Source organism: Poecile atricapillus, chromosome 4 (genome assembly GCF_030490865.1).
Source record: "Poecile atricapillus isolate bPoeAtr1 chromosome 4, bPoeAtr1.hap1, whole genome shotgun sequence".
Taxonomy (NCBI): Eukaryota; Metazoa; Chordata; class Aves; order Passeriformes; family Paridae; genus Poecile; species Poecile atricapillus.
Window position 1 is genome coordinate 27,594,019 of NC_081252.1, and position 26,581 is coordinate 27,620,599.

General features: G+C 36.2%; 1 protein-coding gene across 1 annotated transcript in view; it reads left to right on the forward strand.

The window, feature by feature from the left end:
- Positions 1-26,581, forward strand: part of BANK1 (B cell scaffold protein with ankyrin repeats 1) — a 115,000-nt gene that overhangs the window by 24,112 nt on the left and 64,307 nt on the right. The window contains exons 6-7 of the mRNA XM_058838009.1: positions 6,121-6,241; positions 14,045-14,241. Coding sequence (XP_058693992.1) covers positions 6,121-6,241; positions 14,045-14,241 — 318 coding nt within the window. The remainder of the gene's footprint in view (positions 1-6,120; positions 6,242-14,044; positions 14,242-26,581) is intronic.

Here is a 26,581-nt window from a genome sequence, read left to right on the forward strand (position 1 = left end):
TCTCCATTTAAAGTGTTATCTTTTGTATCTTCTGAAACCAATAGAAGCAAGTAATCTTAAACCACATTGTATTTGGAAGGTTGTTATTCATTCACCATCAAACCAAATTTTTCTGGCATGGCTTGTACAGGAGGCTGTAAGTTGCTGCTCATGTAGAGTCCATTTACAGCTGCTGAATTATCATTCATGTGATTTCCTGGTTGCCATGCAGATTCTTTGCGTATATTTAGAAAAAATCAGGTTTTGAACTGTGTTTCAGATCAGCACAGCAGACTGCAGTGCTCTGCAGCCTGTTCTTTTCCAGTGGCACATAAGAAATATCAGGAAAAGAAGCAAATATTAAGGTAGGACAGAATCTCAAGTATCGTTTGTTGAATGGCGGGTAGCCCAAGAAGACCTTCCACAATGTCTATATTGAAATTGCGAAGCCAGAACAAAAATAATAGATTGTGTTTCCAGTGCAGACAATCTTATTTGCCTGTGACAAATATACCTTATCCACCACCTAAGGCATTACACTCACAACAAAAAGATTAATAAAATATGATTTATTGCATTATTAGTTTTCTATTAAGGATGAGGCTAGATTCCTTCCAAGTACAAGTTACTTCTGTTCTAGGAAAACAGGTTGTTGCACAAAGAAAATAGTGCAACTCAAGGAGCAAATGTGTCCTTAAATTCTTTATGGTATCCATAATTTTTTAGTCTGTATTTTGAAGTATGTCTAAGTAAGCCTCTAACAAGTTTCGTTTCAACCTCTATGCATAAGAAGTTTACCATAATGATTTAAAAATTTATCATTAACGTGGTAATCTAGATACCTACAACACACAAGGTATTTCCACTGGAGAGTTATTTGTATTATTCAGGAGTTTGACCCTTCATTTAACCAGCATGACTAATATTTTTTAAAGCACATGCAATTCAAATCATATTCAAATGCAAAAATTATTCTGTGCAGAGCAGTAGTGCACACCAGGAAATACAGCTGTAGTGTTATGGCTACGAAGTATGTTTAACATTTCCTCACCTTTACTCCTCTGAATAATAAGCAAGGGTTTAAATGAGGTAAAAATGCTATGTGTTATTATTTTTGTTTTTTTGGTAACTGAAAAACAAATGTCGAAAAAATGTTTTTAATTGGGTAAGCTCTACAGTCCACACAATGTCATGGATACTCTGTGGTAAAGTATACCAATGGTAATTCCTCTGTAAGTTTACCTATGTGTTGGAAGATTTGTCTCATTTAATGGTACCTGCTGGGCCTCAGAGTGAGGTACACTAACTACCTGGGTAGCTAAAATTTTTCTGCAAACTTTTTAAATGAGCTCCTGATTTAATGTTAACAAGCTACATCATAAAGATGCAATTTACAGAACATAATTTAACTTAATCTTTAAAATATGTTCACAAAAGGAAAAGCAAAACAGACTTGATACTAATTAGAATTCCCATCAAGTAGCAGCAGTAGTAGTAACTTCTATTTAGCCAGGATAATTAAAACCTTTGAGACTATCAACTTGTTTGCAAAAGTGTCCTGGGGCAACAGTCATTTATCTATGCAAAGTAACAATCAAACACAATGGAAAACAAAACTGATAGAAAATAGAAAATCCTACAGCAATTATTGATCAAAGCAATATCACTCTGTGATTCAAGAGAAAGTTCAAGATTTTCACAAATACTTACAATCTGAGAAGTATCTCCTTATTAAAATTCTTTGATGATAGCAAATGGCTGCATTAGTTCATACCAAAGACACAGTGCTTTGGTAAAATGCTTACATTATATTCTGTATTGTCTTGCCAGCCCTTCCAGCTCCTTTGATATGCTCCACTTTGTCCCGCAATAAAGTCAAAGAGATAGACAAAACCCAACAAATAGGATTGCAGCTATCCATTCCTTTTAGTGATGGTCAGATGAATTAGTGGATCTTAGTGGGAGACTATCAAAATATGGTATCACTGCATTTATGGATCTGTTTTTTGAGAGCAACTGAAGGTTTGCATTAGCAAAGGTTTAAATTAAGCATAATCTAAGATTTTACAAGTCATGGGTTTGGATGAAATTCTTTGCTACATCTGATAGATTGTAATTTTCTGTTCCAAATTTTTCTGAATTTAAAAAGCATTTACCAACATCAGTAAGACAATTTAAACAACTAAAAACGTATTTAAAATTTAATTGAATAAATAAATAAAATTAAATAAGTTTCTTTGCATGAGTTTTGAAAGAAAAAAACCTGAAATGTTAAAGTAGGAAGAGTTGTGACCATAATAACTGAACCATTATGCTGAAGGGATTTGCTATGAGGATATAGGAAGGCGAAAGTTGGATAAAGGTCATGATTTCTGGCTCTCTCACTTTCACATAATTCTGCATTCAGGAAATTCTCTTAGGGAGTTTATGTTCTTACAGTAACCTAATGTATAGACTGATTTTAAGGTTTTTATAATTCATAATTAAACTTTTTCTTATTTCATGTTTTACTTTACACCAACTAATCATTTCAGCATTCTGCTGGATTTACATGCTGTATTGATTTTTCTCTCAGAGTTTTTCTACCAAATGGAAATATTGATTCAATTATTTAGTGCTGGGCTTTCCTGGCATAGATTTATTAGGTTTCAAAATAAAGGGGGGGGGCGGGGGAGGGAAATTGAAGCTAAGGTCATATCCTTATTACTGAAACTGTCAAGTTCATGTTAGCTTGAGTGACTTAGAATATCTAAAGAGATTGTGGAAGTCTTTATGACAAACTTCAGTTGAATAATACTCCTATGATTCTGAGACACTTGATATCTTCAATTATGTTTTTATCATAGTCATTAAACAGGATTCCAGTTACAGTTGATATTGGAAAAAAATCATGAAAATAAACTGCTGCCTTCTCTATAAAAACTTGTAAAATAGCTATAAGACTTATGTGGTGATATTTTGTATGCATCTCTGCCTGATCCCCAGAGATACTTCTTTTGAAACTGTATTTAATATTTCAATCTTCTCAGCAACATCGACAGCTGTTATTTTAAAATGCTTCTTTCCTTTCCTCTAGGTATGAAAGCTGTCCATATTCTATCACTGGCTAAAATTGTTAGAAATGCTTGACTGATTTTAAACCTGGCCCATTCTCTTTGGCAGAAGCAATCCTGATATGGAAGTGCATATAAAGTAGTGTCTGATATGTAAGAACTAATGGAGAAGTTCATCTTTATGTAAATGTAACCTTGTTAGTACTGCCAAAACCAATGTGGAATATGTTAATTTACTGGCTGTGGATGCTGTGTTTCAGTGTCACACCTTTTCAGGGCTTGGTTAGCAGTTATTAAAGAGCGTAGGTAATCTCATTGACAAAAGTAGCAAAATTTGTGCTTGGTGGTATCCTTTCTCAAGGATGTCTTCGGAAGCCCAGGTGTGATGGTCAGCACTTGGGGCTCTTCTGTTCACAGCTGTGTCCTGTTGCTCTGGAAAGGGGAGAGGGAATAGAGATAGTGCCTACAGTCGAGGAGGTGGTACTGGGACTAGCAGTCCCAGTGGAAGGACTTCCAGCATGGGAGTAGGGAATAGTTGGCTGTGCTTCACAGAGTATGGGAAGAATTGTCTATAAAGTCACTAGCTTAGTTCTGAGGGGCAGCAAGGACATCAGGGGAAACTAGCATTATTGCTTAGGTGGCTTTCTCAGTTTCCTAAGTGGATCAGAGTTCTCTTGCAGGGTGCTTAAGTTCAACTTTAAATACAGTTCTGCTTCTGTTTGCTTTTGTGAAGCTTCCCCAGGAACTTCAGGTTTGTAATGTTGGTGAGATTTCTTGGGCCTATAGAGATCTGTGTAGGGTATGTTAAAATACATATACACAGCAGACTTTGAGTCTGTGAGTGCTATGGGGCAAGAATGGGCAGTAAAGTGAAAGTCTCTAAACCAAATTGTTTCTTGGGGAAGTGCCCTTTATGATATGGAACTAGATAGTGCAGAGTGGCCCTATTCCTAGTTCTGTTTTGCTGTTGTTTTAGCTGTTATCTTCACATAAGTGCTGAAACAGGCCCTCCTGTATGTGAGATAAAAGACATAGATGCTCTTTTTTAAAAAAAATTAATTTATTATTTTTTAAATTAACTAATCTTTTTTTTTCTTTTGTATCTTTCTGTAGAGTAGTACAACAAAGCTCCCCATTATGGTTTAGTTAACAGCATAGCTTATTAAATCGTTGTTTAAGCCTTCAGATTTTACATCCCAAGAGTAAGAAGAAAAAAAAAGTTGATGTGGAAAACTTGAAGCAGATTGCACTGATAACTTTGTATAAGAAGTGCATTGTTCTTGACTTGTAATTCATAGAAATGGATAGGCTGGTCATTGGAGGGAAGGCCTGTTGAAGTATGAGAAATTTTGCTACAAGCTGAAGCTTTTTTCTGTTCAAGAACTTGTTCCATCTTAGGTTGTGAAGGACTGTTTTATTCCATTTAAATTTGTATCTACTACACAGTTGCTTCAGTGAGTACCAATGTTTTGAGCCTCTTTCCTCATGACACAGGATCTGCCCTATACACTTAACTAGTTCCTGTGTTGTTACTTGCTTTTTTTTCCCCGCTCTTGATTGAACTCTGTTAACATAGTGTAATGATAACATATCTAAGAAGATGTACTTGGAATGAAAGAGAATAGTATGGTTTCCTAACTGAATTTTGATATTATTCCTCTTAATAACTTATAAATGTAGTGTTGTTATACATGTTAATAGTTTGGAGGTTTTATAGATATTTTGGGAGGTTTTACATATGCTTTCTGAATTTACACAGTAGTCTTGTACTCAGGTTAGATTCTTATTCTAGAACAAGCCTGAAAGATATTTTTTTTTTATCTTAAGTGGAGTATTTTCTTAATGCTTATTGCTTTGGATTTTGAAGATTATGGCATATATTCATAATTATTGAATAAAAAATACTGAGAATGTAGTGTAACAGCACAGAAAGGGGGTGAATTATAAAAAGAAATGCAATGGATTTTACATATCTTAATATTGGAAGGTTCAGGGTTAATTATTGGAAAAATATGCAATCATATTGTTAGCTTCCTACCTGCATAAATGTCTCTTGTATTGGTAGGAGTTGGATGAAAATTATATCATGCCTCTGCATTCAATGTTTTCTGATCACGTCATACTTACTTTTCTAATTCCATTTTAGCAATCTTGGGAATTAAACTTCATGTTTCGTTAGTACACCCCCCTGTCATTTTCCCCTCAGCATGTCAGTCATAGACTTTCTAAATTCATATGCTAAGCATGTCTGAGGATGTTCCATTTTAGTTATCCCAGAGTTGTCATGACCAGCAACAGTCCAGCTGTGGGAAGGCAAACTTTAACACAGGGCTACCCTGAGCAGAGTAAAACAACTGTCCCTGAGTTCTTCTCTGCTGTGGCTGAGCTTCTTTTGGTGCCCAGTGTAGCACAGACTAGACTAGAGCTGTAGTACTTGTTGTAAAATATCCTTACTCTTCAAATCTCTGTAGTTAGATTGCTCTTGTCAGGCCAGGCAAAGAGATATTTAATTATGGCTACCTTGAAAGTTGTTAGGTGTAGATCTCAACCTTCTGTCCAGAAAGAGGTACTCAAAAATCTCCTGGCAGTCAGTGCAGATTTCCCTTGTCTAAAGACTGTGTGTTTACTAGGAAGCTGATCTATCTGCTTGATATCAGTTTCTTGTTCTGTCAACAATGTCATGTCTTGGCTGATGAAACTGAAGCTGTTTCCGACCTGGAAAAGTCCACAATCTTAATGTTAAAGTTTTGGGTAACAGAGAGCTACTATAATCTTTAAACTCACCCTGAATTACTGCTGTAGTAAAACATAGCTCTTCCTGTCCTTACACTTCATCCAGAAGTTTTTAAGTTATGGATGAACTTCATACGTTATAATGCATGTTTATGTACAGTTGGATCATGTTGTCATGATTCTTTGTATTAAAATATATCCTCTATAGTTTTCAAAAACTGTGCTGCTCTTACTGAGAGTTTGGCATAGTACTGTTTTGAGTAATTTGATTCACCAGCACTCTGAGGATAAAGTTAAAAATATATATGCAACAAATACACTAATATTTTTTCTCTTTTGTCTTTCCTTTAAGCAGGCATTGAAATTTTCTTCTGTAGAGAAGGTAGACAATGTTCTGACTTCATTACTGAAAAGCAAAATATCTACTTATGAATTCAGCCCATTCCAAAGTGAAGAAGAGCACCATCAGCAAGCTAGTGAGTCACTTGTTCTATGTATTGATTTTTATTACTGATGCTATGGTTATTACATATAAATGTTAATAAGACAATCCTTAAGTATTGAAAGCCTCTAGTGAAATGGAAGAATCCACAATAAAGACAACATAAGCAGAAAAAATGGGAGAAAGAATTCCTTAAATCATCACTTTGTGATTCAATACTTTGTATTTATATTTCTCTGGATTTTTGATCAGCTTTGGATTAACTGCAAATTGACAGTTTTACAGCTGAGAAAATTTATACTTACAGAGAAAATGGGCAATAAGAGTTATGTGGAGATGCCTGTACATGATATGCTTTTTACTATTTGCTCTTCTTCAATTCAGTTTAAATTTCACTTTTTCCAAGTATGGGGAAAATCTGAAACCTTTCTGTATCTGAAGAGAATGGATGGTTTTTGATCTTAGAGCAGCACTAAACTTCTCCAGTCACTTTTACTACCTATGCACTTAATGGTTTTCATTACTTCTGGCCGAAAGATAATTTTGTTATTTTTAAAAGAAGGCATCCCAGTGAGTTAAAATAGGATTTCTCTATAAGGTAGATACATTACATGCACAACTCAGTCATGCATCAACAGAAGCTGCTGTTAGTACCAAATGGAGGGCCCTGGTTGAATTCATTAACCACTTATTAGGGATTCAAACTGGTTTGCAATAAACCAAGAGTGTGGTTATTTAGCTTGTATTTTGAAAACATCATTATGATTTTGTTTCAAATGTGGATTAAACCTCAGTTTAAGAAACTTTAGGGGAAAAACAATACTCAAGATAATGTGTTCTCCTTATAAAATACTTGAGAAAGATGTGTTCAGGATGCCATTTGACTTCTCTTTTGTGTAGCTGGACTATGGTTTTGAGAGAGAAATAAGCTCTCGACAATCAGTAAACCCACTGCTCATTACCAAATACAAACAAGTTTTGAATGTAGTACTGCCGGAATCATCATCATGTTTCCTCTCCTTTTCTTTGTTGATGCAATTCGGTCCTCTGTATTATATAAACATGATTTAACTTGTAATGTAAAAATGAGCTTAAATGTCTAAGTTAGTGGAAGCAAATAAATGAAGCACCTGTCCTTGCAATTTTCCTGTGCAAGACTGCAAGGTAACACAGATTCAAGAGTCTTTCCCAGTGTGAAATGCTAGTTGATGAGAAAAAGATGTTTCACTTCTCTAATAACTGTTAGCTCTGGTGATGTTTTCGAATATTGAGAACAATGCTAACCAACCTGCTATGGCCCAAAAAAAAGCCTGTGTGTTTCAAGAGCGAGTTGACTGCTTGAGCCAATAGTGACCTTAAAGTGAACTGGTTTGATGTATGGCCCAAAACAAAGGTACAAAGTTAGATGCCCAGATTCTTCATGAAAGAAGGATGTGTTTGTAGTGCTGGAAGCACTCAGAATGTGGGAGTCTTAGACTCTTATCCCTCTTCTGCCTGAAAGGTATGTAAACCTGTGTCTTTGACTCCCACAGAAGCATCCCAAACTGCCACTAGACATGTCCAGTAGTGAATGAGAGGAGCACAAGCTTCCAGCATGAGGCATGGGGAAGAGAAATCTTTCTCTCTGTTCTACATGGATGCTTTATTTGAACATCCTTACACATCAGGGTACAGCTAATAAATTGCTGCACTTGAAAGATCTCAATATGACCTCAAAATAAACCAAGAATGAAAAACTTATGATTAATTAATTGATTGGATAACTAATGAATTGCGTGGTTTGACTTCTCACAAAGCGTGAAGCTGTGTGATTAAAAATTTGGGCATGTAAAAGTAAATACAAAAGGCATGTAATATAATGAAATAAAAATGCAGTATGATGCTTTCCTATATAGACAGTGATTTAGATCAAAACCATCATGAGATGCATGTTTGCTTACATAATTTTTAAGGAGCCATTCCTATCCCCAAAATGACTGTTCAACATTATTTTAGTATGATAATGCAGTACTTGTGAGCACTCAGTGTCTAGGCTGGTACAGTCAAGACAGGTGGCAAGGGTGCAGAAGATTAATTCTGATACAGATGAGCAAGCTAAATGCAGGCTGAATAGAAACCACTGGAAAATACTATGTTTAACAAACAGCATTAACTGGAGACAGAGCCAAGACTTGTCTGGGTTTTTTAGGGGTGGTGTAAACCCTTGTGGAAGAATGTAACTAAAGGTGGAAATGCTGTTTAAATATTGTACATTCCATACTGAATTTATTTCAGGGTATATTGTATGTAAATTATTTCTTTATATTCTTGTAATAGAATTAAGTTCAAAGCATGCTAACAAATCCAAACTCCTATTTCAAAATATTTCTTAAGAAATATGATTCTTCTTGGAAAGCCCTGATTCTCAGAATCCTCAGATTTGGGAATTTTTGTTGCATCATTTTCTGTCCAAGAAATAGCAATTTACTTGAAGAAAACCAGTTTCATTTTCCACTATTAATTAATTTTCATTTTTTACAAGTTATCTATTACTATATCTCTAATTAAACTCAACTACTGATGCTTACAAAAAGTCCTGAACTTGCTTGGTAGGAAACAATGCTTTTTGTCACCTAAAACTGCTAGCAACATAGCAAATCCTATTCTGATTTCTGTAATTCTTTTTTCCAAGAAACACCTATCCCAAAAGAAGTAATAGTCTGGGATTTTAGCTTTTAGCAGAATAATGGGGGGAGGGAGAATGTACTGGTATTAACACTGTAGACGTCATCTTAGGTGCTCTTTAAATTGCTAAGAAAAACAACCATGTCCTGTTTCAATAATTTGGGAAATAAAAGAAGGATGTCTTACAAGATGTGCAGAAATAGCACTGTAGGCTGCTCTGTTTCCTTACTGCAATTTTATGAAAATTCCCACAGGCTAAGACAATGCTACGATACAGTAATATTAGATTTTATGCTCTGTTTTATAGCTGAAGTTTTTCAGAATTCTCTGTGGAGAAGAGAAAGGATTATGACAGGGAAAAACATACAAAAAAAACCCCAGCAATTCCCTCTTAACCTTGTGTGTGTCAAATAGAACTTTAATTAAAAGCAAGCACTGGCCTCAATGTAAGCTGAAAGTTGAAGAAGCCACCTTAAAGCACTTAAAAATGTGCCACTTGAGAACTTTCCCTTTAACCTTTCCTTCCAGCTTGTGAGCATCAGCTAACCAGTTCTTAGTGCTCTTAGCCAAACAGCCACAGCTTTACTCTGTTAACATTCTCCATTAAAGGACTGATGTTGAGTAAAAGCTGCTTGCTGCTTTACCCTTATAACTACTACTTTTGCTCAGTTCTGTATAGTTAGCTGAAATGTACCAGTTGTTCCAGTTTAACAGCAGGCAAAATTTCCAGCAATTTTCACCAATTCAGTGTGACAAACTTGCAAGTTCAAGAATGTTATTTTCTTCCTGAAGCATGTGGGCTTTCAAATAATTACAGCCTCTTCCTACTGTGCATAATACAAAACTATTTAAAGCGGTTAAACATGCTGAGGAATTTTCTTTACAGCAGAACATCTAGTTTGTCTTAAGAGCTCAACTCAGTTTTGAGAATTGGCAATTAAAGAGTAGTTATAATTTAAAAAACAAACACGAATCTTGCAGTGGTCTTTTCTTACCTATTATTTTGACAGTGGTACCCATAGTCATCATCAATTTCTGCTGTAGAACCTGGTGGAAAGAGAGAAGTTCTTCACCTTTTCCTAGTGACTTGGGAGGGATTCAGTTAGTGGTGTCTCTTTTCAGAATGAGGGCAAAAAACAAGACCAGGAGACTTTAAAAATCTCTTTTGAGGTCATTAACCTTGCTGTATTTCATAATTACATATGGATTTTGGGGAGAAATTTCTGAGAAATTTCTGAATGTTATTAGCTAATTATTATTAGCAGAGAGTGACTACCGGTACCACAGCTGCATACAGAAATGGTCACTGAAATGTTGCTGAGGTTGCTGAAAAAACAGCAGCCATCTCCACTGTCAGTATAGCATTTACCAAGACAACAGCTGTACTGAGATGGCCTCAAGTAGTTCAATGCTTTGGGGAGGATTTATCAGCAAGTCTGGAAAAGTTTGGCCTTTGAAGATTGTGTCCTCCTTTGTGTGCATGCAGGGTGCTGCTGGTTGACTGCCTGAAAATCAGAGTATTGAAAACTGTCTTAAGTTAGTGAAGCTCAGTCATCCATGGGTCCTCATCATGACTTTTTGCTTTGTGTCACAACTTGATGCCACCAGGCTTCAGGTTCATGAGCAGAAGAGACTAAAATTGTTGGTTTGAACCACTCATTTCCTTTTTGAGTTTTATGTAAAAGATCTCACTACACCACCAATGCTGCTTTTAAAGTTTTCCTGCCTGACAACAAACTTTTTTTTTTCTGCATACTACAAGCAGCAATAGAAAAAAATGTTTGGTTTAGGAAATTGATTTATTAATTTATTTATTTTTACCATCCTCTATGGCTGGCTGAGATATTGCATTTGTTAATGATGTAGTTCCCTGTAATGTTTGAAGTATATAAGTGTAGGAGTCCTGCCTGAATATCAAACTCAGCTAGGGAGGAGTTGAGTGGTGACCAGAAAAAACAGCTGAAGTTTTGGAATACCTCTGTTTTGTGTTACTTTAAGAGTGTAGAAATGCATTCTAGGCAGGTATAGGCCTACCTAGAGCAGGCTTATGAATACCACCTACTCTTTTTCTGTTGGTGAAGAAATCATAGCATCCAGTCTATTGGTAATATAGACTTGATTGCCTTTCAGATTAGTAACCATTTTTTTTTGGGTTTCATTAGTATGAGTGAAAATTAATTTGGAGTATGTTATTAATACTGTGTTAAGGCCCTTTTTAGTGACTCTATTTATTTGATCTTCTGGTGTCTCCAAATGGTGCAAACTATTGAGTAAAGTTCATAAAGTTTACTCTTCTTTACGATTACTGCTCAACACCTACTGCATTGCTGAACATCTAAAAAAATAGCAAAACCCACAAGTATTAAGGAGAAGCAGTTGGAGGATTTGTGGAAGCTTTTTTAAATATTAGCTCAGGTTTGAACACTTAAAGAGAATCCTGTTTTTTCCTACATTTAGGAAAAACAAGACAGAAATAAGAAGTCGAATGCATATACTCTGGGTTAAAAATTATAGTTCTTCAAATGACAGTTGCGTAGCATCTACTTGTCTCAAAATTCTTAGGTGCTATGCAGTTTTAAGATTTCTTATTGTAGCCCAAAAGATTTTAAAGCACACTGAAAATACAAGGGAATATAAACTACAACCCATACTCTTGTTGATGGAAGTTCAACCTGCCAAGGCTTCTAAAACAAGTGGCTTGATTTACACAGGTGCAGTACGCGTATTTACGGTTTCTTGATTAAATTTTTCTTTGCCTGGTGGAAAGAAAAGTTAGGCAACACAAAATTTGTTTAAAAATCAGTTTAGGGTTGTTAATGGGACTTTTGATCAAATTGTAGCCCACTCAAATGCCTCCTGTCAAAATACTATTGGAGTGGGATAATGCTGGAATATTCTTTGTCCAAAATACACTCAAAACTGTCTTAACTTTTTTTCTCAGTTAGTACTTAGCTATGCTTATTCCAAGAGCTGCTTGTTCCTTATATTTAATGGTGAGATGAGATTTTGCTCTCTCCCATATTATGATTCTGCTGGAGCAAAAAGGGTGGGCAGGCAGGGTACACAAATTCACCACTGCTGAGCCAAATTTCACTGTGCAGAAGAATGTAAAAATTAGAAAGTTTGTTAAAGACTGGCAGCTAAGAGCTTTCCAAAAGGAGTCATAATTTCTTCCAGCACACTATGGGCTGAAAATGTGCTGGCTGACCTGTAGGACAACTGATGACAGGTATATAAAATAAAACTCAAGAAAGATACAAGAAACTGTGTAAATTTCTAAGCTGTAGTCCTGGATGGGAGACATGTGAAAATAGACTGGTGTTGAAGGGATCGTGAAGTTATTGCAAAAACAGGCAGATTGAACACAAAAAAATTACCTGGACTAGCTAGCATTCTTTAAGGGCTTTGAGGAAATTTTAAAGTAAAATATATGGATTTCGAACAATGCAATATTTCATTTTTTAGTACTAGGAGGTGTGACCAAACCAGGAGTTGATGTCAAAACACAGTTTCTCAGGCAACTATGTGACCTCGAAGCAGGTTAAGATGTTATCTCTGCAGTACAAACTAATAGAAGTGTTAATAAAATAAGTCTTCTGCAAAGTGAAATCTGACTTTATGAGTTTCTTGTAGGTTTTTTTAAAGAGTCAATGAACCTAGTTAAGTCAATAACTGACTCGGTATGGATGAATAACTGACCAAAACCACGAGGCAGGTAATTGGGAAAAATCTTTCTTTGCTTGTGATATGAAGTGTTTGGGGTAGTAAGGAAAAAGGTTAATGGCGGGTGGGGAATGAGAGATTTAGTGATTATGCAGTAAAATATCATATGATATTCATTACTGGTAAAACCAAAGTGGTGTAAGTGAAAGAAATCAGTCCTATGGTGTCATCCAAAATGAGAGGGTTTGAGCAGGCTATTAGTGGTGAGGAGTAAGACCATGCAGTTCCATGATAACATCAACTCGTTGCTAGGCAGCAGATCAAAAAGCTAATGAAACACTACGAATTACTAGAAAATGAATTGAGAATAAAACAGGATATAATTGTAGCAATGCATGAATTACATGGCTCACCCCAAAGTTGAGTATCTTGTGCAGCTCTTCTCCTGTCATCTCAAAATAGTTACAGTAAAGCTGGAAAAGGTTGAGGAGAGAGCAGTGTGTATGGTGGAGTTGGTTCTCTATAGGCCCCAATTAACTAGACTGGAGCTCTTCAAGAAAGAAATTATGGGAATGAGTAAATGACTGGAATTGCATAGAGGGCAGGCAGTGATGGAGAATAAGATGAATTAGGGACTGTGAGTTAAACCCTAGCAGAAGCCCAGCTCAAAGCAAACTAGGGAGGAGATTCCTTCATGCTCTGGGTAGGAAAGAGCCTCAGGGTGCAAAACATTGATGGCGCCTGGGGCAAGCTGGATGCATGCTTGGAGAAGAGATACACTGCATGCTAATTTATAGACCATTATGCACAGCAAGGCACAAGTAATCAGAAAGTAGAGTATGAATGCAGAGAGAAGTATTTTTTATGCTTGAACTGTTTTTCTTTATTGTTGCTTGTTTGGTGGTTGTTGTATGTAACTTGTGGTCACTCAGAGTTTAAATATGGGAAGATACTGAAATGATAAACTGAATGTCCCAGTTCTCCAATGTAAAAATGGTTTTGGATAGAAATTAATATAATGTTATTTCAGATAAACCCTAAAAACTTTTCATCTTTAAATTCTCTGATTTGTCATTACAGGGGTAATCAAATTTTTCCAAGTGTCTGGTAGTCCTGTGAATTTTCAGAAATTATTTTTAATATCAAAATATAGCATCATAAACCTGTAAAAATGCCCCACTAGAAAATATTCTATCTAAGCAAAAGCATGTCTTGGATGTAGAATTTTCTGCCCTTTGCAAGCAAGTTTATTTCTCAATGGAACTGAAGTGCTTTAAAATCCCTCTGTCAGGATAAAAATGAGATTTCTCAGTTACAGCAAAGGCTCCTTTATTGATATACATATAGGCACTGTAAAACTGTTAATTGAAAAAATAATTCTTCGGGTGTTAGTTCAATACTAGGGGTTGATAACTGTGATTCCACAGCACTAATATTCAAAAGACATTTATAGGAGGTGTTCTATAAAAGCAGAACTTCTGTTTCTTAAGACTTTGTTTCCATTATACAGACAGCCATTTGGAAGAATTTCCTACCCTGCTTCACTGTGCAGCCAGGTTTGGTTTGAAGAAGCTTGCAACATGTCTACTCTGCTGCCCTGGGGCCACACAGGCTTGCAAAATAACCAATAAATATGGAGATGATCCAGAAAGTATTGCAAAGAAGCATGGGCACAAGGAATTAAGAAAATTAATCAACGAATTGTCAGTAAGTCCATGTGCTTTCCTTATGTCATCTACAACTAGGGAGCTAAGATGTACTGCTGAGTGTCACTTCTTGTAGTGACTAATATGCCACAGTCCTTATGTCTGAAAATACTTTTGTATTCCTGTCTCAGAAAGAGGGGTCAAAATGGGGTACAGCCACTTTCTTTGTGCATTGATGGTGAAGATCAGAGCTTTTGCACTGCTCAAATTTTAGGCTTGTAATGGAAAGGGGAACAGTGAGCCAGAAGTACATAATGTGGCCTTGTTAGATTGGTGCTTTCAGCACCCAAACAATGGTTATATCGTAGGTAGTCTAGACCAGCTGTCTAGAGTAAGAAATAAAGACTTCTTTAAAGGTCACTTTAAAAGGGACTATGAACTCTCTCAGCACTGCCGTTCTTCACCATTCAAATAAGAGTTGTTTTCATGCCTTGGTTGTTCAAGCCACTCTGAAGGAAGGGTAAATTTTATCACCTTTAGAAGGAGTAAATATTTCTTCAGCTGGCTATGCAGGAGGGGTTTGTTGCAATAGTTGCCTTTCCACATGAAATGTAATAGTAAAATAAGGGTCTCTGCATAGTTCTACCATGCAAATTATTGCAAATAAAACCTAAAAGAATTCTAGTAAAAAAATCAATGTACTACAGTGACATTTGAGAGCTTTAACCTATTTCAACTCTTTTTGTGCTTACAAAAACATACATGCAGTAATACGTACAGTTATGATAATTCTACAGTTTTTGATACTGCAATTGAGATCAAATTTAACTCAAGAAAATATGTTCATTTTTACCATCCAGCATGAAGCTGTCCATAAAACTATGCTGTCTTCCTGGATCACCATGTTAGTAATTTAACATTTAAGAATTTTTAACTGCTATAGCTGCCCCACAGTCATCCTTGCACTGGTCAGTAGCAGTCTGATGTGTAAGGTCAGGCTTTTCAGTTCTTGGACTTTACCAGTCTGGCTTGAAGAGAATGAAACTGTATTCCCTAACCTCCCTCATCTATCTATCTGTCTAGGTGCTGTCTTTTTTGGTCAGATATTCCCAGTAAAGTTGTATGTAAAGGATTGGTAAGAACAGGCAAAATATGAATAAGGTGATACTTAACTCTTGGTGAAGTACCTTGATTTGTTTTCTAAGATGGTCATATGAGCTGAAGGGTTGAAATATGGATGAAAAACCAATTTGGAAAAATGGTTTCCATTGATGATTTTTCATGTTTAATGGTAATGATTAATTCCATAAGACATTTATTTTTTACACTAGCATTGTAGACACTCAATTTCTGTTGAAAAAAGCTTCAGAAAATGGGTAATCTTGTTTTTATCTGGTTTGGGGCTTCTTCAAGGGAAGACAAGCATGAATGTTACAGGCAGACTAAGCTGACCCACAGAGAGTACATTGCAATTCTACAGTCTTTTCGCATTTTAATTGACTTTGTCAGTGACGGAAGGCAGTGCTTGTGAGGGTGATTTATTTCACTCTAAAAAGTATGTAAAGTATGTGCTTACCTTTGGTTAGCTTTTCTTTATTAATAACATTATTAATTGTCCTAATAAAGTCTAAGTATAAATTTGTCAGTCTAAAACGTGTATTTAAAATGGCAACTGAGCTCTACAATGTCATTTTTTGATTAAAAATTATCTCATGGTACACACCTGCTATGGTTATTGCATGTAAACAATTAACAATAATTGTTCTCTGCTTTCCCAAGCATGAATACTTGTACCAATATTGAAGTGAAAACTACTCATGGACACTGTAAATGTGTGTAGCTTGGATAGGACATGCAGTTGTACTACCTGTTTTCAGGTGATTGAAATGGTGTGGCTTACTAATGCAACACAAGTAAAAATCTAGCTTGCCTCAAGTCTGCCAAATGTGTAATACGATCTTATAGAAATGTTAGCTTCAACCACTGCAAGAAAAATGACTTATTTGTGTCCCCTGTAATAGTGCACTTAAGCACAAAAACACTTACTGTACCTCTGTAATTGATGGGAATGTGGAAAAGAAATATTTGCATGGCTCTGAGCCAAGAAGAATTTAGTTTAACCATATTCCTGGAACTTCCCATTACAGCTGTAGTGTTGACATTACTTATTATTACAATAGAAGTACTTTTGCATTTGGCATACCTCTCACTGTTTTAAAAGTGTTTATTGTATTTGGTTGTTCCTTTAAGGAATGGCCCCAAAATACACATAGTAAATCATTGCTTCTATCTTAAAGAGCAGTAGGATTCCAGAAAAATGTATGCATTAAAGCATACATTTGATATTTCCAAAATCCTGCAAAATTTCTTTCACTTGCTGCAGAAAAACCAAAATAAACACAAAAGTGTCATTTTGAGCTGGAGAATTCTTAGGGGAGTAAGAATTCCCTGAGATGATTAGAGAGAGAGAGCATCAAAAGATGAAGTGGTAAAAACTCAGCTACTATTTCTACCTTTGAGCCCTGTGGGCTGTGCAGGGCTGCACAGCTCTTTTGGTCTCTGCTGAGCAGATCAGAGCTCAGGGCTTTCCATTAAGCCTGCTGGCTTTTTAAGTCCAGCAGGCTTAGTGGAAAGGTGCTCAGGGCTCTGTTGGCAAAGGTGAGCCATGGGAGTTGGCTGGCAGTCATCTGAATGGCACAAGTACCCTGTCTTTGTTTAAAGGGAAAACTTCTTTCTGCAGCGGGACACTGGCAGTGTCGATGTGTTGTTGAGTGTTACAGCCACAGAAGACAGATCTGGAGTGCCTGGTGGCTGTGCTGGGAGCTGATCTCCTGATGTGTTAAAGCAAAGCACAAGGGAAGGATCCCACATAATGAGGCATGCTCTTCAGCTGTATGAACACAGGCAGAAGAGATTTTTCTGCTCTTAGTACTAATGTTAAGTGCAGAGCAGAGCTGTTAAATGCTAAAACCTCACACTCATCAGGATCCAGTATATATCTGTGTTTCCACCATGGTAGTGTCTGCCTTGTCTGTCAGAGTTCCTGCATTTCAAACCCTCCTTGAAAATGTCTGCTCTGGTGAGGGAACACTACAGTACTTGAATGACTTGTATTAAATGTACTAAATTGGTGAAAGTGTGTCTAAAAGAGTCTTCAGTGGGGATTATAGTGAAACTCGTTTCAAATGTGCCAGCAGTTTTTTAAGCAAATTGTATTTTTTTGTGTTTTAGCACAAAGCCAACTCAATGGGCATTCATTTCTAATTTCTGCATGTTTCATTATAGTTTAGATAAAGTAATCCCTCTTCTGTAGCATAAAAGAGGGACATCACTTAACATTCTGCAATAATATCCTGAATTGTTAGTCTTCTGATTTTTATTCCTCTATACCTTCAAGTATTTGAATGTTTTCCACAATTGCTTATAGGCCGAATTGCATCTATTTCAAGCTAGTAAGAGACATTCAGTAGGAATACAGGCAGCAGTCCTTGTGTTTAAGCCTTTGAGGTTCAGTTGATCCAGCTGATGGCTCAAATGCCAGTAGGAAATGCTTAAGGTAGGACCTTGTTAAGTGGCAGTAGTTGTCTGGGATATCAGGGCTCTATTTCAGATGTTTGCCCTCTGCATATGCTCTGTCTCTGAAAGCTGCTTTGACACAAGCTTGTTCTTCCTGCCACCAGCTGAGGCTTCCTAAGTCTATGTAATAATTCTACCTCCAGATTATAAAGAAATCACTGAAATTATGTTCTTATCCAGCACACAAAGGAAGACTTTACAAATAACACTTAAAAATCTCTCATCTAGGTGAGTAAGGAGGGGAGTATGTTTGATTTGTGACTTGACCATTTAAAATTGGAGGTCACACTGGTAGCCTGTTTAGCCATTTGTGCTTTGGCATAGGTGTAATTCTTTGTTCCAGCACTTTGGGTTTCTAATTTCTCCTTTCTTTTAATAAGAGCTGTGTAGCTGAATGTGTCATAGCCAGGAAGATTATAGTGTACCACTGTGGTATACATCACAAGTTCTGAAAAAAACACAATTCAGAAAGTGTTTTATTGGCTGGTTAATGCAAATACTTTCTGATTGCTGGCTTCAGCCTTTAAAGCAGACTCCTAGGGGTGGTATAAATGTTATTTAAATATAAAAATTGAAATATCATTTCATGTTGTCACCACACATTTGAGACAGCACAAATTAATTTTTGTTTTTAAAATATCTTCTGACATTTCAGAATTGGTTACCAGAGTTCTAAGGCAGAAAAGGCAGGTTAATTGACCTTTTTTTACCCTGCCCTGTTGCCAGGTCTGTAACAATCTGCAGCAAAACAGGAGGCTTATAGAATAATCTTCTTCCTCTGTCACTAGCAAAACTCTGTCTGGATTTTTTGTTTAACTTAATTTTCTGTCTGCCTGCTTGAGGCATCCCTTAGGCAGCTATTGAAAATATAATAGGTATTTAATTCTGTACATAGTACTGGAAATTCCTTTAGAATGGTGTAGACTGAGATTGCCCTGCATGGCTGTTCAGAAGCAGCTTGTTTTCTTTCCAGAAGGGAGAGTTACAGCAGCTCTAACTCTTCTGAGGTGCATCCTGTAAAGTCCAGATCCTCAGTTACTGAGCGCACTGCTGTTAGAAATTCCCTCAGTAGCAGAGAGAAACACACTCTTACAGCTGGTCATAATTTTCACTCAGAGCCTGTTTTATGGATGATATATGTTTTAGATAGCAAGGGAGGGAGGAAAGAAGTTTTTCTTCCGGAAATGCCAAACTGTATTTGTATAAATCATAGCAAACTTAAAGGAAGGGCAGAAATGTAGGTTGAGAAGTAATTCATCATTGTATACCTCTCCCCTTTCATCTCTTACTTTGAAGTGCACGTTGAACCAGAATGCAGAATTTCTGGAAGCATCTTCAGCTTGATGAAATAGAAAATAGTTTACAAAACCAGGGTGTTGTGGATATTGAGGGTACTTTCTGTCTCAGTTGCTTTATGTGAAAAGAATCTTACTTGGCTTTGTAGCTACTATTGCCAAATGTCAGGAAATCTTTAGACTCCAGGAATCCCTTCAACAAGGATTCTTACAATTTGCTGGGGAGTTCTAGAAGCTCATCAGGGATCAGTGCTTTCTGAACCCAGAAGTATCATTCTTCCATTTGTTTTTAGTTATGTGTTTCTGTAAAAGGCTATATAATGTGGCAGAGCTCCTCAGCAGGAAACAGTTTTTTGCATCTGTTTGCAGCATCTCCCTGAGCTATTAATTCTCTGCTGGGGAAGGATCACATGTAGAAAGATGATGAAACTTAAATGAATCTGATTGCTGTCAATATTTCTTTAATTACTTTAAATGCTATTGCAGTATTGCACTGGCCCATAACTCATCGCATTCAAATATCTGGTAGACTATGTGACAGAGAGAGGATTAATCTGGTTTCTTAAATTCCTTCTAATCCATCAGTGAGTCCTTGGTGAAGTCTGCTGTGATTTAATTCTTGCCACAATATTTATGTGCTCAGAAGTGTCAATTACATGCATTTTTGGTACACTGGTAGTTACCTAGCTGAAATGAACAAGTGACTGACTGTATTCTTTGATACTCTTTAGTGAATGGATATTCACAAATCAAATTCTTCAAGAGAGGCTTCCTATGATCAGGTCTTGGTGTTTTATGTTTAAGATTTGGTTTGGGGAATTTATTTTACTAGGTGCCAAGATTTCCCTCTTTTCTTTTTCATGTGTTCTTAGAAGGATGTGCTCCCTGTAATAAAAACTTGCTGGCATATACTGCCTTTTGAGGTCAGGCAATTTATGCTTTATTGGAGAGATAAGGTACAGACTGAGCACAGAAAATTTTGGCTTCAAGGAGGAAAGGCTAGATTTTTCATTTTGAAAAACCAGCTGTTACACTACTACACACATTTTTTAAGTTTCTATATTGACTTTTATCCAGGCTAGAATCTCGCGCCTTAACTGTGATTACATCACCTGTCAATAACTATTCAATTGAGTGCAACCTTCTTGCAAAAAGAATGGTAAGTGGAACTGCAGATTTGGAAACCTTACTTTTGTACAAGATGCCTATTGCAATTTATGTGTAATTTAGAATGAATGAGAATGTTTCTTCCAAAGAATTGTTGGGTATTTTATCTCATCTTTTGATATTCTGTAACTATAGCGGTGACACAGTGGAAATCAGTTTTTTGCGATTCACTACATGTAAAAGCTTTTACAATTTTTAATGGAAACTTTAATACTAATGGAATTTCAAGCAAAATGCTTGTGAATTAGAAGGAAGGAAAATGCAAAAGGATTACATGATGATACCTCAGTTCTTTAATGTATTTAGGATTGTAAAAGCTAAAATACAGGTTTTTCTGATTGTTTATTGGTGTGACATCAGCAAATATACATGGCTAAGGGCCACTTGGGAAGGTGGGATGGGGAGTGTCCCATTTTTCAGAAGTACTCTGTAGGCTGAAAAGAACCATTCTTATAATTTACCTGCATTATTAAGCTCTGAATTTGTTTGAACATTTAAAGAAACATTTGGCTAAGCTGTTTATGTTAATGAAAACTGCAAATGCAATAATTTATAGGAGAGAGGAAATTAGTGACCACATTAAGCTGTTGTAGAAATCAATGGCATGCCTACATCAAATCTGGCCTCTCTGTCTACAAATACATGTGGATATGAATAAGTTGAAGTAGATAAAGACTCTGCACCAGCTTGGATGTGTTAGAAAATGAGCTGCTTCTGCCGAGCCTCTGTCATGGCAAGTGACCAAATTGGACATGAAATACTGTTGAGTATAAGGTGTCATTTTTCTATTCAGCTTGTTTAGAAACTGCTGAAGCTAGAAGCGTAGGAAGCTTGTAAAAGGCTAGGGATTTTTGTGGATGTTGAGAACTTCTAGTCACTATGTAGTGTGTTTTCATTGTGAGGGCATAAATCTTTTACCCGAATTACAAACCAGTTGCATGAAGTAAAGCAAGAAATTTTCCCAAGGAGAGAATACCCCACAGTTTCCCATTTTAACAAATGTTCCTTTCACCTTTCAGTCAACTTTCCTATACTGATGTTATCACTAAGTGTATTATTAAGTGTAGAGGTTTTATTCCTTAAATACAGACATCTCAGAAGCCCTTACAATGCAAAGAAAAAAGTGAAGTTTTATAAAATTATCTGCTAGCCAGTTTACTGCAGGAGGAAGGATTACTGGGACATTTCAGTGGAAAGTCTAAAAGCAAGTTTTAGGTCTTGCCTCTGTCAGTTGAATTTGAAGGTATGTGCATGGCTGTCAAGAAGCCGGTTTACCTTCACACAGCATGTGCTGCCAGCCTGATTACCTGGAACATGCCCTTTGGTTGCCTCCCAGTGATCTGAGAGGAATCAAACATTGTCATATCTTACAAGTTGTTGAGCACAACAAAAGATAGCGCATCAGCAGTGCTTTTCTCCAGCCCCTCAGAAGGTAAAAAAACAGAATTAAAAAAAAATACAAATAAAAAAAAGACCACCACAGAGAAAAAAACAGTAATAAGGCTCTTTCAGCTTCATGGGGGAAAATGTAGGAAGAGTAGGAGATGTAAGGAGCTATTAAAGCTATTGTAATTATAATCTGTGAGCCAAAACTACTTATATTTTTGAGTGATATTGTGAGGTCTGAGGGAAGTGTTTTGATCTAAGAGCCCTAAGAAAAACCAGGTGGAGAAGCAAGAATTAATGAGTAAAGTTAGGTAAGAGGCTTGCTGAGTCCTTAGAAATCTGAAGTTTCAGTGCTCTGCACAGATCTAATAGTGAGTTACCAGGCTTTGCTACAGCTCTAATTTATTGCTTAATTAGAAGAATTGTCTTTGGGCTCTACATCAATAGGATGACCATTAGGGAAAGGCATTTCTCAAACTACCAAGCCCATTATGTGGAAACTACTTAAGAAAATCCATTTCTGCCCTGCATAGTGTTAGTTCCATGTAATACAGCCCTCCAAAGTCTCAATTTTTAACTCTGTCTGAGGACCCTGCACAGAAAGTACACTCTTTATTTTGCTTTCAATTCTTCCTGTCCTCATATGTTTTACAATAAATGATTTAGTATTTCATTGCCAGAACTATAGGGTGTCTAGTAATAATTATTTTAATTTCTTCTTTTGATGAGAGATTAAAAATATTTTCTGAGTTCTCACACTACCGAACTCAAGAGAACATGCAAAAGTTGACATAAAGATGTCTGCTTTTATGGGTAGAAAGCCAACATAACTGCTAATAGATTGCTTTATAATATGTGTTAAATAACCATCACAATCAGCGTAGTTGAAATTTATGCTGTGTATGTAGCAGATATGGGCAGACCTCCTCAACCCCACAAGCCACATGCCACAGTCTTCATCTTCACACATCAGGGATTTGGGAGCTGTTCTTGGGCAGTTGTTAAAGGCTCCCCACAGCTCTCACTGTGAATGTGAGGCACATAACTGGATCTTAGCACTCTCTGATGTTGCCAACTTTCAGAGCCATGCTGGAATGATTTTACTCACTCCTGAAATTTCAGATTATTTTGCTGTTCCTGCATAGCCTTGGGACATGACCTGGGAGCCATCCTTGAAATATTAGAGAACTGCTTAGGACCTGGACTTGGCCACCTGGGGCCTTCTGAATTCCTTCCAACTGAGTTCATCTGCTGTTTATAAATACAATTTTCTAAGAATCCCCAGAATAAAAGTAGGCAGAGATGGCTTCTGCCATATGGAAGACACTAGCAAGTCCCCCGTGGGCTACTGAGGAAAACAGAAATGAGGATCTGTGCCACCATGGAAATAACAGAGTAGTTTGACTCCTAATTGGATCACTCAATCAAACCTTCAAAGATCCTTTTTAATTAGATGCATTTTTAAAAAATGCTGCCAGTTAATAGCCTTTACTGTCTTACATAAATGGGTCAAAGGATTGAACAAAAGTTTCCATGGAGACTTTATATTACTGCAAGGTGCCTTCCAAATTAATTACAGTCTTGTGTTGCAAGGAAAAGAGGTTTAAAGGTGACAAAATCTAGTACAGGTATATAGATCTGCAGTCAATTCTGGTCACTGTGTCCCAGGGACACCTGTCATCACTGATGACACAATCAATGAAGTTTTAACTGTAAAATCTGGTGAATTTTATAGAATTCTTTCTTCTCTTCATAACAGTTAAACAAGACAGACCCAGGTGCAAGGCTGAGTTAATCATGCACATACAGAACAAGATAAAAACATTATTCTAGAAAATCCAGAGCACATAATTTCAGAATTTTGAAACCAGTCATGATTAGTGACAACTGTTCATATCATTTATTTAGTTTCTTAATTAAAGACTAGGGCTTTTATTTTTAACTTCTCTTTCTTTTTCTTTTCTCTCTTTTTTTCCATATTAAATGCACCATTGTAATGCAGAGAGGAAGACTGTATTTCCTACTAGGTTTTTAGAAAATATAACAACAAAGAAGCAAGTTTGCATATAGAGTACATTGGAACTGCATTGTGTTCATTACAGTTCAGTTAACATTGAAATGTTAATTGAATAGTGCTTATTTGTTTAGCTAATAACTGTAGATTAATCCACAGATTTTTTTCTGATTGGAGGAAGCTTTGTGTTAGATGGGTACATAGATTGTTGTAATGGTCTTATCAATGTTTTTGATTCTATTGGTACTATACCAAGCTCATAACATGACAGTATAGAGGATAGAAATGTGATTTAGAATGGCCCCTGAGTGAGCTGGAGAGTAAATATTTGCATGGTTATTGATGTCTTCAATTTTTGATCTCGACATTTAGAGGAAATATATATGAACATTCCTATATCTAAACTGGCGTCAATAGTGTGATTTAACAAAGTTATTCTAGTCTTTGGCTCATAACATTTGCAATTCTGTTTTTAGAAAAACACTGTAATTCTAAAGATGTTCTTCATGTTATCCTTTGAGTGCTGCTTTGGATATAATATTCACGTATCAGTGTAGTTTATATGTAAAAGTACATGGTGATCTTTCCTAGAGCTCAGATACATGAAACTTTGTGCATTAAAATGTGGTATTATGAATTGCAACTAGAATTATCTCACATTACAAAAATCTGCCTGTGTTTGTCATCCTGTATATTAATGGTTAATTGATGAACTGTACACTTAATTTTTACCCCAGCTCCCATCTCTTTTAAGTATTGCATGCTCTCAGAGCATACTAATATTTTAAGATTAAAGTTAGAAGTTTATTTGGTAAATATACAAATTAGACAGATTAGACATTCTGTTCCTGACACCTTTAATGGTCTGCAGGAATGACTGGAAATCTAAGTTCAGAAATTGTTGCCCCTGACCCATTAAAATCATATATTGTGTCTGGGCACAGAAGAAAGATATAGACAAATTATTTGAATCATAAATTTAACGTGTTATTCCACAATTTTGCTGTCTGTAGCTACTGAGAGGAGTGAATGTCAGAGAAGTGTCTTCCTGTGTATTTTTAAGCCTCTGAGTCTGGATCTGGCTCTCTGTTACTCCCATCTCAGCTCATCTCTGAAACAGAGCAGAACCATGAGGATCTAACATACCTGCCTCAATAAAAAGTCATATTCTCTATATCTGTTTCTCATTATAATCACCTTTTTTGATACACTGTGGATTAGGAGTGAGATGCAGTTTCATTGTAGGTTTTTCCCATTAACACTAGGATAGTATTTATTTTAACATTATCCATAAGAATCTTATTCTACCGAGAAAAACCCAATACCAACAATATTCAAAATAATAATAGTGATATGCAGCTTTTGAATAGCATTTGCAGGAACACAAAATTCCATGTCTCTTTTGTGTTGGTGGATCCTCTTACTGTTTTTCAGCCTGTACACGATGATTACACATTATGGCTGAGTGAGGTTGGTTAATTTGAAATGGAAGGGACCTAAATGTTGTCAAGGAAAAGTCTTTATGTTCTGGGAGAAGTCTTTAATAGATATAATTCTGGGTAATGTGATATTTTGTTGAGATCCCAATTATGTGAAAAAGCTTAATTTTTCCTCAGAGTGACTCTTGAAGAACATTTTGTTTTTTATCAGTCCCCTTCTGTCTTTTTACAATTACTTGAACTTTGTGCATTGAAGTTGGTAAAAAAAATTGTTAATGTGTCAGGCATCTTTAAACCAGCCTCTGTTTCAGCTTAGTCTCGTACTGTGCTTTGCAGTCTGGGAGACCTATTCAGTCTTTGAGACTACTCAGCAAATGGAGTATTAGACCTCTGACCTATCACAGGTTCAGCGTATGCCACTAAGACTTTGAAATGGAGAAAATCTCCTTCAGAAAAGTCTAGCCATCTTCAGAAGAAACTTCTTTCCCTAACCCTTTTATATGAAAAGGGCTGGAGTAAGTAAAAACAAACAAACAAAGGGAGGGAATGACTAGTTCAGAGTCCTAAGATTATTTGCAAAGTATATAGTACAGTGCTGAGCATAAGGCAAAATGTAGATGTGACACTAATCCATGGGCTGTGCCAGGACCCACAGGAGGAGGAATCATTGCAGAAATCTAATACTCACTGATTTCTATACAATCAACCAATTCTATTTCACAGAAGTTTTGTATATAAAATTTAGGTTAGTAATTAATCATTTTGTTTGTTTTATCTTTCCCACACCAAGATTGCTGATACTTTATCTGTTAATGGGATAGCAATGGATTTGTGAGCATCTACTCAATTCCTTTATCATTTTGGCAAGTGACAGTGCTACAGTTTGCCTGTGAGTTTATGTTCTTTGGGCTGAGCAAGTAGATGATTCTGTCCAAGGAGACTTAGTAGATAAAGAATCAAACCCCCAGCTGAATACAAAGTTATCAAAGTAACTGAGTAATTTTTTTGTTAGACCTAGTTGCTATTTTCATTGTAAATTTAAAAAAAATATTTAAAATATCTATTCAGTTTATCAATTTATTCGCAACTGCTGCATTTTACTATGACTTTGTTCCATAGTTCCAAGCCCTCAATAAATCTGTGGTGCTTTCACTGTCATTTCTTCTTTGTCACTTCTTGCCTCAGTCAAAATTATGTTCATTTTTCTCTTGATTGGGGTATTGCTAAGAATTAAAAGTATTATTAAGAAAAGGATGAGCACCTTTGGGACTGTTAGATTTTATTTTCTACACAGAAGTAATGGGATGGTGTTTTCTAGGATTTGAGAAAAATAAAGGGAGTAGAAGTCTGGAACTTTTGTTGTATGTATGCATAGATCTTTTGTGCATATGAGTTTTTTGGTTATTGCTAACTAAATTATGTGTCCTAATAAAATTATGGTGTTTGTATAAGATGCTGCTGTATTGATTATGCATGACATGTAGATATGTTAAAATGTAAAGCTATTTTATTCTACTGTTAATT